At 41.7% G+C, this 12,697-nt stretch overlaps 1 protein-coding gene across 18 annotated transcripts in view; it reads left to right on the top strand.

Annotated features, from left to right (window-relative positions):
- The window catches only part of nrxn3b (neurexin 3b), a 277,893-nt gene that overhangs the window by 108,005 nt on the left and 157,191 nt on the right, over positions 1-12,697 (top strand). For 9 of the 18 annotated variants that reach the window (XM_034579318.1, XM_034579332.1, XM_034579329.1 and 6 more), the window contains 9 exons: positions 1,370-1,573; positions 3,159-3,185; positions 4,603-4,722; positions 5,871-5,983; positions 6,262-6,530; positions 7,741-7,931; positions 8,900-9,073; positions 10,051-10,077; positions 12,158-12,277. In XM_034579318.1, coding sequence (XP_034435209.1) covers positions 1,370-1,573; positions 3,159-3,185; positions 4,603-4,722; positions 5,871-5,983; positions 6,262-6,530; positions 7,741-7,931; positions 8,900-9,073; positions 10,051-10,077; positions 12,158-12,277 — 1,245 coding nt within the window. The remainder of the gene's footprint in view (positions 1-1,369; positions 1,574-3,158; positions 3,186-4,602; positions 4,723-5,870; positions 5,984-6,261; positions 6,531-7,740; positions 7,932-8,899; positions 9,074-10,050; positions 10,078-12,157; positions 12,278-12,697) is intronic. The other 9 variants (XM_034579326.1, XM_034579330.1, XM_034579337.1 and 6 more) reach the window with 1 other exon arrangement.

The following is a 12,697-nucleotide window of genomic DNA, read 5'->3' on the forward strand; positions in this document are numbered from 1 at the left end:
TAGATAAATAAAAGGCTTCACTGTAACCCATTCCAAATATATAACAAATTCCAACCAGTCCCTTCTCTTCTGGCAGATGCTTTCCACACCAGTGGTAATCCGTGTTTGTCCTCACTGTTGATCGCCTTCCTTTTCAGACTGTAATCCTCCCTCTTTATGCTAAGTTTCTTTATCATCTGGAGCATTGCAAATTTTTCTCGGATTCCTCGTAGGTTTTTCTGCCTTGGTTGCTTCCTTTCTTCCATTCTGGCAAACTTGCTGGTTGACGGGAGTGTCACCATAGGCGTCGGTTTTTACTCCGCAGCAACATAGAGAGATTTGTCACGGTGCAAATAACCTGGAAAAACCTCTTTATTCAGTAAACCTCATGTAAAGAAGCAGAGGCAGCAGCGAGCAGTACGTGACATGTGACATTGCATCGTTTACAGGTACCACCCGTCTCTGGGGTCACGCTCACCTACAGCCTCAGCATTTCCCGGGATGCAGCCGAATGGTGGTGCATTTCAGAGGCCGGAGGGCTATTTTTTCTTTAAAAGCTGATGTGTCAAAACAGGTATTTCATGGTTGGATACCCTTTTAATCTGTCTCTCTCTCCCCATGAGGCTTCCAGTCTGCTGACAGCCCTCCTCTCTTTCTTTGCCCCCACGAGCTCCGGCTCTCTCCTCCCTTTTTTCCGTAAGAAAGGAACAGGATCCAGACCAGTCCAGCTCGACAGCCTTTGAAACTGCGTGATCCACGTTGTCTTATTGCCTCTATCTAACTGCGAAACTGCTTTTCTTGCTCGAGTGTGTAAAGACAATTTCTTTTTTTATGGCGTGAGAGCCACAGTGATTTGACATTTCTAAAACAAGATTTTACAATTAGGGTAAAGACACCAACCAACAGCTTCAGAGGGGGGGGGGGGGGGGGGGGGGGGGGGGGGTGAAAGGGAGAGGAGGAAGTGGCATGGTGATTTAATTTTCTGCACACTGAGCAGCGTGTGTGCACTTCAGCAGCTTGAGCTCCCAGACACTTGGCTGTCAGTCGATGGATGATGAATACAACTGCAACTGGGCATGTGGGACATACGTATGTGTGTGTTGATAAAATATACAGGTGAGTGTGTGTGTGTGTGTGGGATCAGGAGCTTTGGTAGCATGAACACAGTCAGAAGAAGGTGAAGCATATGCAATATATAACTGTGTCTTTATGCTGGTATGCTGGTATCTGTTATTTTTCTCACACACACACACACACACACACACACACACACACACACACACACACACACACACACACACACACACACACACACACACACACGTAACAGGCACATCATCTGTGTTCAAATCATCATCCTTACTCAAACTCTTCCGTCTCTTCTTGTCAGAATCTTCGACCCTGTCTTACGACGGCAGCATGTACATGAAGGTGGTGATGCCGAACGTCATGCACACCGAGGCCGAGGACGTCTCCCTGCGTTTCATGTCCCAGCGGGCGTTTGGCCTGCTCATGGCCGCCACCTCCCGCGAGTCGGCTGACACGCTGAGGCTCGAGCTGGACAGCGGGAGGGTGAAACTGACTGTCAACCTAGGTATCGTATAAACCGTCCCCGTTGGCTCTACCTCACCTCATATTTCAGAGGGAGGCCTGACTGTTTTTGTGTTTTCATTCTTTTTTATTTGAGGTCCAGACTTGATATCAGACCTAACACATACTAAAACTATTTTCTTTTCTAGTTTGTCTTTGTAGTTGCATGCACTGTTTTTGACTTGCCTGGATTTCTTGCCTTGATGCTTAGTTGTCTTTGTAGATTCTTACATCCATCGATCTAACACTTAACAAAGTTATCATGCTCTGCAGTGCATCTTTTGAACAAATCATTGATCACTTTGTAGAAATAGATTTTTCTAAAGGCTCAGCATTTGGCTTTCTAAAGTACTTTAATAGATGGCACAGTCCTCAAACATACTTCAATTCAGTTAGCAACATTTCCAAATTACACTCAGCCATCTATTCAGAACTGCAGGTAAGAGGCATTCATACATTTCAGCGCTGCTCTGATTGTTTGCATTCTTCTCACATGGGTCTGTGCTCTTTTTATTTGATTGTTTTTCTCATGATAGCAGGTTCATGTTTCTCTCTGTCCATTAGTAACCCTTGGTCTAGCTGGCATCTCCCATGCCGTGTTCAAAGATGGCACTCACCCCTTCAAAGGCCCCGAGCCTGCGGCCCATCTGGCAAACAGCCCGATGCCACAGCACCAAGCGCGCCTGCAGATGGTGACATGGGTGGTACATTTAAGTAGAGTGCAGGCCTTTATACCAGTGAGCCAAGAGTAGATCCTCTTGCTGCAAAGTCTGGGGGTACACAGAAAATATCTGTAATTTGGATATTATCTAATGCATTAAACCAGGTCACCACAGCTGATAAAACCATGGACCATGTCTAGTCCACATTTCGTGATTTTTAATATGCAATGTGGTCTTTTTTTTCAAACAGTTTAACTTGAAATTCAAAATAAATTTGAAATTCTAACATAATCGGTTGAATTCACGGAGCCCTATGTTCCATAACTTCCACAGGACCCTCCGAGGGGGGGTCTCCAGGCCTCTGTACGGTGTTGGTGCTGCGTGGCTCGAGGCAGTTTGCTCCCACCTTTCTGTTGTGGTTGACGGCACATGAGCAGCCTGGTCACATGGATTTCAACCTGCACCTGCCAAACACAGGTTCAGTGCAAGGTTATCAGTGGGGATTTTAATACGAGCCTCAGTTGTTAATGACGAATGATTTAAACATGTCTCAATTTCACATTAATGCAGTTCAATATTTGCTGGGTTGCGAAATCGATGTGGCCATTGAATTGCAAGCGACCATTTTGAATTGAAGTCATTCAACATGCAGCCAAACTATAGAAAAAAATAATACCCAGACCTCTATTGACATGCATGTTCGATCAAATTCAACCAAACATCTGTAAAGTGATCATCATGGGATTCATTTGGATTTCCAGTATCAGAATAGTCACATTGACCAATCAGTCGCCAACCAGGCTAAAAATGGCCGCCGGCATCATGTGACCGTCCCCGGAAGGTGGCTTTTCTTGCTCTTGGATGTCTGCAGCTGTAACCTTGAAGGATGCGATTTCATCTGTCACTTATTCTCCCCTCCCCATCTAGACTGTGTCAGGATAAACTGTAACACCAGTAAGTCAACATTCTTCTTCTGCAGCCTTCTTCCTTCAGTCACTGTTTGATTATAGCCTGTGTGCTAGATGTAAGGGGCAGGGGTGTGTGAATGCAGGGGACTGATAAGAGGATTTCTCCGATAAGACGTAATAGCCAGAGATCAAAGTTATGCAAATCTGACTTCATGTACTCTGTATATATCAAATGGCCCAATTTTTTAATTAATTCAGGCAACTAGTTCTTAATCTTTCCCTCTGTGCGCCTATAGCGACTCTATTGGCTGTATTGTTCTCCCCAATTATACCGTAATATATTGCAGTGTGTCTCACTTGCTTTGTTTTCTTGCCTTCCTTGATTAAACACATAATGCAGTATATAGACCTGTAATGTGATAAACAGATGGTGTTAGCACATGGTCTTGCTCAGAAAAAAATGACTCAGTTATTTTTTACTGTCTCACAAAAAGTTGAAAGGGAGTACGAAGAGTTGAGGAGTTTCAGTTTTTCTTATTAAATTCACTGAAGAGACAAACTGTGGAGGCCTGTTAATATTGATCGTTTTTGTCATTTGAATCTCATTCTTCAGTGAATGATTAATTAATCAAGTTAAGTCAAGTTTGCACTTTTGGATTGAAGTCACAATATGGCGATTGCAAGCTGTAAAAACAGGTTGTAACGTGCATTTTGAATTAATAAAAAAACTATTTGATCTGTTTTGATCCTTCACATTCAATAATTCTACACATGTGAAGTGATGTCTTTCTGATGTTTTTTTAACATCACACTGTACACTAGAATTCGTCAATATAAGTTTAGTAAAATTTAGTAAATTTATTTTCAGAAAATCAATAAACAAACGATACTTTTCTCTGAGTTAAAAACCTTGGTTCAATATTATTCAGCAGATGCAGGACTCGGGCCTTTTGGTTAACATGATGGGGCTGGACTGCCCCCTAGTGGTTAGTTGTATGAATTACTCAACTCTGACCAATCTCTGCAAGTGTATTAAAAGCTGCAAAAGAACTACATTTTGTGGTAATCTATCATTTGTTATTAAATTTGAATCAGTCTGAATGTAGTGAAGGTTTAACTTGTAAGAAACATTGAAAAGTATCACAAGCAAGGCAGAGACACAGTCTTATAAATTGTATTAATTCTTCCTGGATTGTTTGGGCTGAGTCATTGGTTGTGAGTCCTTGTATGAGTCAGTTGTGATTTGTATTGTTTTCCACTGTTGTCTGATCCAAACCAAATGTTTGTTAAATTCGACTATCACCAAATGAGAAATAAGATCATTTCAATTTGAGAAAACGTTTTTTTAGACGACACATTTAAGGTTAAGGATTTTCTGGTCAGTGGCCGTTTTGCTGTGAAAACATGGATTTGGTTTGTGTCTGTGCTTCCCCGTCCCTTCACTAACTAACCCTCCTCTCCAGGCAAAGGTCCTGAGGTTCTTTATGCCGGACAAAAGCTCAACGACAATGATTGGCACGCGGTACGAGTTGTCCGCCGCGGTAAAAACTTCAAACTCACTGTGGATGACGACATGGCCGAAGGTATTTCCTGCTCACTGGCTGTTTTACTATATAGATGATACGCATGCTTGATTCTTTTCTCTTTTTTTTGACAGTGAAGATGGTTCTACTCTTTTTTACAGATGCTATTTTAGGATTCAGTTAAATTAGATTTTACAAAACTCATAAAAACTACAAGGGCACTAATGGAGCACATACTTCCACCAAGGCTGATCGGCCACTTTATCACCATGCTGCATGTAAATGCATTGAGATCAGATTCATAGATGATAGCCCTCTACATGTGCCTGATTATTTTCATAAAGATTATTGCATTATTCGTTGAGAATTCCTGATATTGTCAAAGAAAGTATCCTGTAATGTTAAATTGTTAAAGTTTATAAAAGAATATTTCTCGATTCACCCCTTAAACGGTTCATCTCCAAAAGTTGTTTTGGCCCATACCCCACCCTCCCCCAAGTTTAAATAAAACCAACTCAGTAGTTTTTGCCTAATCCTACTAGCAGACTGACAAACAGCAAAGAAAACATAACCACTTTGGTGGATATAAAGATAGGCAATTAAAATGTCTCCATGCTGTCAGATAATTAAAGGTCCATTGTTTAGAACCTGACCTATGAACAGAAATGGAATATAATATCCGTGATTATGTTCTAAGTAGTATACAATCACCTAAAACTAAGGATCAACATGTTTTCAATACCTTAGAAACAACCGTTCATATTTGCATAGGAAGAGGCTCCTCTTTCAGGAGTCCTCCATCTTTCTACAGTAGCTCAGAAAGGACAAACCAAACAGTAGCTGTAGTGTGAGATTTGGGTTTTTTACATTTTCTAAAGGCGACTGTCGCTTTTCCTACTCACTTGGTGGGAATTCAGTTGGTTTGCAGTGTGCGACCTCACCACTAGATGCCTCTAAATCCTACACCCTGGCCCTTAAATACAATATAAATACTGGCCTTATGAAACAATACTTTTTCTGTTCGGTATTGTCACCATTACATAATTAGCTAATATGTCTTAACACAGTATGTCAGTTTTTACTGGACTGTAAGCTTGGGTGGGGTTATTGCATAATGTTAAATGAAGGTTAGGTTGCTTGTCCTCCCTCCTCTTCAACCCCTTCATCCCCTGGCTTCTTCTCTTTCTCTCTCCCCTCCTCCATCTCAGGCCAGATGGCGGGCGACCACACCCGTCTGGAGTTCAACAACGTGGAGACGGGCATCTTGACTGAGAGGCGCTTCGTTTCGTCCGCTCCCTCCTCCTTCATAGGGCATCTTCAGGTAGGAGGTGCAATAAATTCATGAAGCAACAGATGCATGGTAACTGTAAACCACAAGGTTCCTCCATCATGTCGGCCAAAGCGTCAACAGGTGTATGTTTGTGAGGATGAACCTAATTTTTAAATTAAAGGTACAGATTATCATCTAATACTCTGTGTTCATTATGAGTGTTTCCTGTGATTGGGTACGACTCAAAACACAAAATCAAATTAAGTCTAATCAAGTAAATTATGCTTCAAGATTTTATTAACACCATCTGTCACCAACTCTCCCTGCAGAGCCTGAAGTTTAACGGCATGCAGTACATCGACATGTGCAAGAACGGGGACATCGACTTCTGCGAGCTCAACGCCCGTTTCGGCATGCGCTTCATCATCGCCGACCCCGTGACCTTCAAGACCAAGGGCAGTTACCTGGGCTTGGCCACGCTGCAGGCCTACAACACAATGCACCTCTTCTTTCAGTTCAAAACCACGTCACCTGACGGTTTCATCGTCTTCAACAGCGGAGACGGGAGCGACTTCATCGCCGTGGAGTTGGTCAAAGGGTGAGTGAGACCGTGAAGGGGACGTGTTGATGTCCTGGTCCTTGGTTGTGTACAGAGACTATTATGTTATGATGCCTTTAATATAGCAGCTCTGAGAGCCATTTTACCTTTTGTGAGCTTGTAACAATTAAAAGTTATTGTTACAGATTTTTTTTATTGCAATTATTTCATAAATCTGTGCTAGCCCGAGGTTTCCGATGTATTTCCATGTCCCTGCAACAATTATTTTAATTTAAATTTTTCATACATCCAGTGACATAGAGCTAAGCATCCATATGTACACATAGGTACATTTACACACAAGTATGCATGAGTATTTGTAAGTATATACATAGTTAATGCCTGCTCATACAGACACATCTACTCTCACTGTGTGTGTGTGTGTGGGGGGGGGGGGGGTTACAGGTCATGTTGTGGGGACTTAAATCTATTTGCACTGTCACATTTAGGGGACTTGTTTTCCTTATCGGGACAAAAAGACTCAACAACTGTGTGTGTGTGTGTGTGTGTGTGTGTGTGTGTGTGTGTGTGCGTGTGTGTGTGTTTGGGTGTGTCTGTCTGTCTGTTCTAACCCTCTTATATAAGTACACTGATTATCTGCTTGTTTTTCAACCCAGGATCTTCTGTTCCTCTGCAGATTATATCCTCTGTCTCTTCATTTCTAACTCTTCTAGTTTATTCTCTACATTCCTTAGATTTCCTGTGTCGTTTCTTTCCATTACTGAATTAATTGAATTGCGGTTTCTTAACCAGTTATTTGCTTCAGGGCTGAGATCCTACATAGACACTGATACATTTCTGCCTTAGATCTGCTGCTATTTTCCAATAATAACATATTCAGGATTAACTTTTTTTCCATATTGAAAATACATTAAACATATTAAAGTTTTAAAATTAGGCAGATGAAGGAAAAGTGTGAGTGGTTTGCTTTTATCTTTGGAGTAATGAAGAATCTCCCCAGTATAGTAACTACTAATACCAGTAGTTTTTTGTTGTTTGGTGCTATTGTAAGTGTCCAAATGAGATTGAGAGTTTTTCTAATGAAATCAATCAGTCTGGGAAGATAAAATAAGGCATGAATTACAAGTACACCACACACACACACACACACACACACACACACACACACACACACACACACACACACACACACACACACACACGAACAAACAAACCCTGATGTGTTCATCTCCTGCTTCGTTCATGCCAGGTTCATCCACTACGTGTTCAACCTGGGGAATGGGCCGAGTCTGTTGAAGGGGAACAGTGACAACCCGCTGAACGACAACCAGTGGCACAACGTTGTCATCACACGCGACGTCGCCAACACGCACACACTGAAGGTGGACTCAAAGTCAGTTACCCAGAATGTCGACGGAGCAAAGAACCTCGACCTCAAAGGTACTGCCAGAAGAAGAAGAGGCTCAAATGATCATCTTCATGATTGAGGCCAACAAAATATCATACAGCCCACTCAGCATCTCCACATCCCCAGCAATATACACACACAATACTTGATTGAAATAACTTCATATCCTATGTTGTGAAAAGCATTATAATAAATAAACTCTTATACTAAGAGGTACATAAACCTTTAAATAAATGTCCACATTTGAACATTACATGAGGTCAAAGGTCAGACGGTTCCCGTAGTTCCACTACTGACCCTGCTAAAGTTGATACAGTTTTGTGTGTAGATTTCTCACAGCAGATCTGCAGGTATCATATGATGATTTAGAGTTGAAGCTTAGGTTAATGATGGCATCGAGGAACAGTAGGGTGTACGAGTATTAGGGCCCATTAAATTGGAAACAAATGTCTGATTTCAAGACAGAAGTACTATTATGAAAAGGAAGTTGTGAGTTTATAAGAAATACGTTGTTAAATTTAAGAATATTTGAAACGCAGGCGAAATACTGATTATCTGATCTTCCCTCTGTAACATGTAGCCTAAAATTAAGACCTTTTCTCATGATATTACAACTTTATTCTCATACAATTACGACTTTGTAGTTGTAATATTACAACTTTATTTTTTATGAAGTTAAGACTTTATTTTAGTAATATTACAGCTTTACTGTGGTAATATTAGAACTTTATTTATTCCTGTAAAAAAAATTCTCAAAAATCTATTTATTCTTCACCATGGCCCCAATACTGTCTTAGAAAAGAGGTTGTGATTAAATAGTTACTTTGAACTGAGGTTTGTTTCCAAATCAACAAATATGCTCCGTTTGATAGAAATTGTTCATTAGACATTATTCATCAGATTTCATAGTCGAATTTCTTTAAGTGACTTTCCTAGGATCGTCCCGGAATAAGCCTGATAACTTCACTAATGTGCTGCCTCCCTCCCCATCTTCCATCAGGTGACCTGTTCATCGGGGGTCTCGGACCCAACATGTACCAGAACCTCCCGAAGCTGGTGGTTTCCCGTGAGGGCTTCCAGGGCTGCTTGGCCTCAGTGGACCTGAACGGCCGCCTGCCAGACCTCATCAATGACGCCCTTTTCCGCAGCGGGCAGATTGAGCGTGGCTGCGAAGGTACAGATGGCCTGTAGCTCAGAAGAATCATGACCTGCCTCCTGAGATTTATTAGTCTAATTAGATTCTCTTCAGTGGCCCTTAAAGCCATCCGCTGGCATTGTTAATCCTAATCCTATTTTCTTTTTCTTCGCCGGCCATTTGTCACAGGATAGGTTTAAATTTGTCTTTCAGTTCCTCTAATATTGGCTTGTTAACTTTTTATGTTGCATAAACATATTATAAAATAGTGGAATGTATTAAGACCTGAAAAACAAAACAAATACAAGTGATAAAAATACTTACAAAAATATGTTCAGGTCTCAGACCATTATTTTAAATGGTAAGATAATTTTTATTCAACCCTCATGACGCTGAGCTGCTACTCGTGACGTTTTCTCCTCCCCATAATTTGAAATGACCTTCTCAAGACAAACAACCTCGTCTCCAGAGCAGAATACAAAAGCGTTGCTCATGTGGCATTTGTGCAGCAATATAATTAATTTAGTCTCTTTATTATTGTTTTTTAATGGCACATCACATTTACCTTGAAGTTGGTTCCATCCATATTAGATATTCTGCTATATTCTCTTGCCAAAACTATTTGGACCAATTTAGAGTGAGATAGATTATTATTTTTGCCCATTTAAATGTTAATTATGTTTAAAAAAATATGATGATCCTTATGTATGATGCATGCCCTCCTGTAGGGGGCAGTGAAAGATTAAAATAAGCAGCTTTCATGGAGAAAACACTTCTACTTATACTACAATACTTGATATTTAAAGCCAAACACTTCTAAACTGTATTATGAAGAAGATGCCACTATATAGGTGCTGACACATCAGCCAGAGCCCCCACTAACAAATCAACAGCCTATAGTACACTCTGTGTAAGTGTTCAGACGTCTAACAATGCTGGTCCCTCACTAACCTTTCCTCGTTTTCCGCTCTCTGCTCTGTTCTGTTTGTTACTTTTTTCTTTCTGCGCTAACAAAGTTGGTTTCACCAAAGCCGACCTGCAAGGTAGAGGGTTAAACTCCGCCTCTCTCGGAGGCCTGCTTGCCTGAAAGTCTGCTGTGTGCAATGCATGGTGGCGGGTGTCACCATGGAAATGTTGCCCCTCTGGTGCCTGCAGAGGAAACGAATGCGGGGAGAGAAAATAGAGAGAGATAGAGAGAGAGGGAGAGGACAAGTGATTAAGCAACAAGAGGAGAAACACACGTTAGTGCATTTTCATAGACACACACACATCCTCACATACATAGACATATTCATATACATATACATAGACAAAGACATAGACATAGATATAGACGAAAAACATATGCACATACATAAATGTATTTACAGACATATATATCCCAAAGTACTAAGGCTAACTATCAGGCTAGGTGATGGGACATACTTACATACTAGTTGCAAAGACTTGGAGTAGAGTACACAGACTAAGAGTACACAGTATGATTAATGACAGTGAACAGATCAGGTCAGATAAGTGACATTCACATATAAATATGTGGCAGTCATACAGATGATCTAAAAGCAGAGGCGGAGGACAGAGTGCTGCTGATGGGTCAGACCTCTGTCTCTGTCTTTCTCTCTTTTTTTTTCACCTTCTCTCAAAAACCCATCATGTTTGCTACTTTTCACAAATGAGTGTTTTTCAGCGAGCGAGCTGCCTCCTGCTGCAACACTCCAAACACGGCCAAATCCCCCATTGCCTCTATAAAAACACTAGTGACCATGTGTGTTCATACAGACATGAGATTCACACCTTTTACGATATAGAGATACACGTTTGATCACTTCACGGGGGGGGGGGGGGGGGGGGGGGGGGGGGGCACCGCCTGGTCGACCACCGTTACTGTACATTACACAGTAAATGCACTTTCAGCTGGCAAACTTCTAGTGTCTCCTCTTCACGTTGTCTTGCACAAGACAATTGCTCCTAAACACCGTTTACTTGCATTTGTCTGCCATTTATTTGGATTGTTAATTTAATTTTTTTTTTTTACGTTATTTCATTTTGTTTGTTTCTTACGTGGTTATCAGAAGGATTTCTGTCGAGGTTGACCCCCCCACCCCACCCCACCCCCCCATGTCTGTCTAGACGGGGGGGGGATTATTTATCTTGTTATCTATGCTGTGCACTTGTCCTTCTCTGCATTCCCTCTCGGTAAAAGTATTCAAAAGGAAGAGCTATGTGTGGTGTCGAGGAATAGCAAACACACATCCCGTTTGACTTTGAATACACTCCTACCCATGAGGATATGCACTACATGTTCTCAAGTGCTCTTTGTTTTTCTTTTCTCCTCCGCTTATGAATTCTGTCTGTCGAGTGTGTCTAGTGTTTACCGTCTTCACAGTGAAGTAGATGTTTAGAAAGACTATTACTGCCAGGGCCACTTTAACGTCTTTTATCTTTAAAAAAAAAAAAAAGGGTTATTTTGATGAAGTTTTTTATCCATGAGTCATTTGTTAAAATGTTCAATGTCTTGTCTTGCTTGTTCATGGAGGGAATGCAGCGTTCTAAGTTTTACTCTGCTAAAACTTTATCTGAAACATGTTGGAATGATGAAATATTGCATGCGAGTCCACCTCCACGCACTCTCAAAAAGAACGAACTGAAGGGAAGTTGACGGTGTCATCACATCAGCCAGGCTGGGGCCCAATTCAGCCGCAGTGGTGTGATCTTAAACGCACATCAGGGGCGAGCTGCCATCCCTGCGCAGAAGTTTTCGCAGTAATTAATTCAGGGCACATGCCGACGCTCTCACTGCTCGAGTGCGGTTGATCCTGCGAAAGCCTGGTGCCTCCTCTTCGGCTTGGAAGCTCCATGCTTTACCCAGCATGAAACAGGATTCCCCAGACTGTTTTGAAGTGTGTTGTACTCCACGTCAGGCTTCCTGTGGTGGCACAGTTTGCTCCTTGTTCTTTCTTCTAGGCCCACATGCTGTATATCTTTCTCTCCAGTGCATATCTTCTGCATGGGTCCTGCATTGTTAAGGCTCAGCAGTTGCTCTTATTGTTGCTTGACCGTGCGCCCTGTGGTATCTCTTTCTTCCTTTCTCTCTCTCTCTCTCTCCGTCCCATCATTTCCCAGGCCCAAGTACGACTTGCCAGGAGGACTCGTGCACCAACATGGGTGTGTGCATCCAGCAGTGGGAGAACTTCACCTGTGACTGCTCCATGACGTCTTACACGGGGACTAACTGCAACGACCGTGAGTACTGCTTGTGCATTAAAGAAGCACTACACAGTAGGCATCTGAAAGCTGTTGTATAATGTTGTCCGGGGCTCTGGATGGAGCTCTGGGAAGTCTGAGAAATTTGCTCATGAGACATCTCTTGAGCACAAAGAGCTGAGATGCATTATGGGAAATGTAGGATGCTATGTTCTTGCAGCTTTGGCCGATGTGGGGCGAAACTCAGGATATCTTGACCTCTGTTGCAAAGCTTCCCTTTATGAAAGTGCAATATGAAATCGGCTTCTTTAACATGTGTGCAGTCCGTCAACACACACAATTGCATTACACTCACATTACATAACCATATCTTGTGTAAAGAACTGCATATATATATATATACATACAAATATATATACACGTCATTCAAATAATATACATGAAAATGACAAACACACA

This window comes from Hippoglossus hippoglossus, chromosome 24 (genome assembly GCF_009819705.1).
Source record: "Hippoglossus hippoglossus isolate fHipHip1 chromosome 24, fHipHip1.pri, whole genome shotgun sequence".
In the NCBI taxonomy this organism is placed as follows: domain Eukaryota; kingdom Metazoa; phylum Chordata; class Actinopteri; order Pleuronectiformes; family Pleuronectidae; genus Hippoglossus; species Hippoglossus hippoglossus.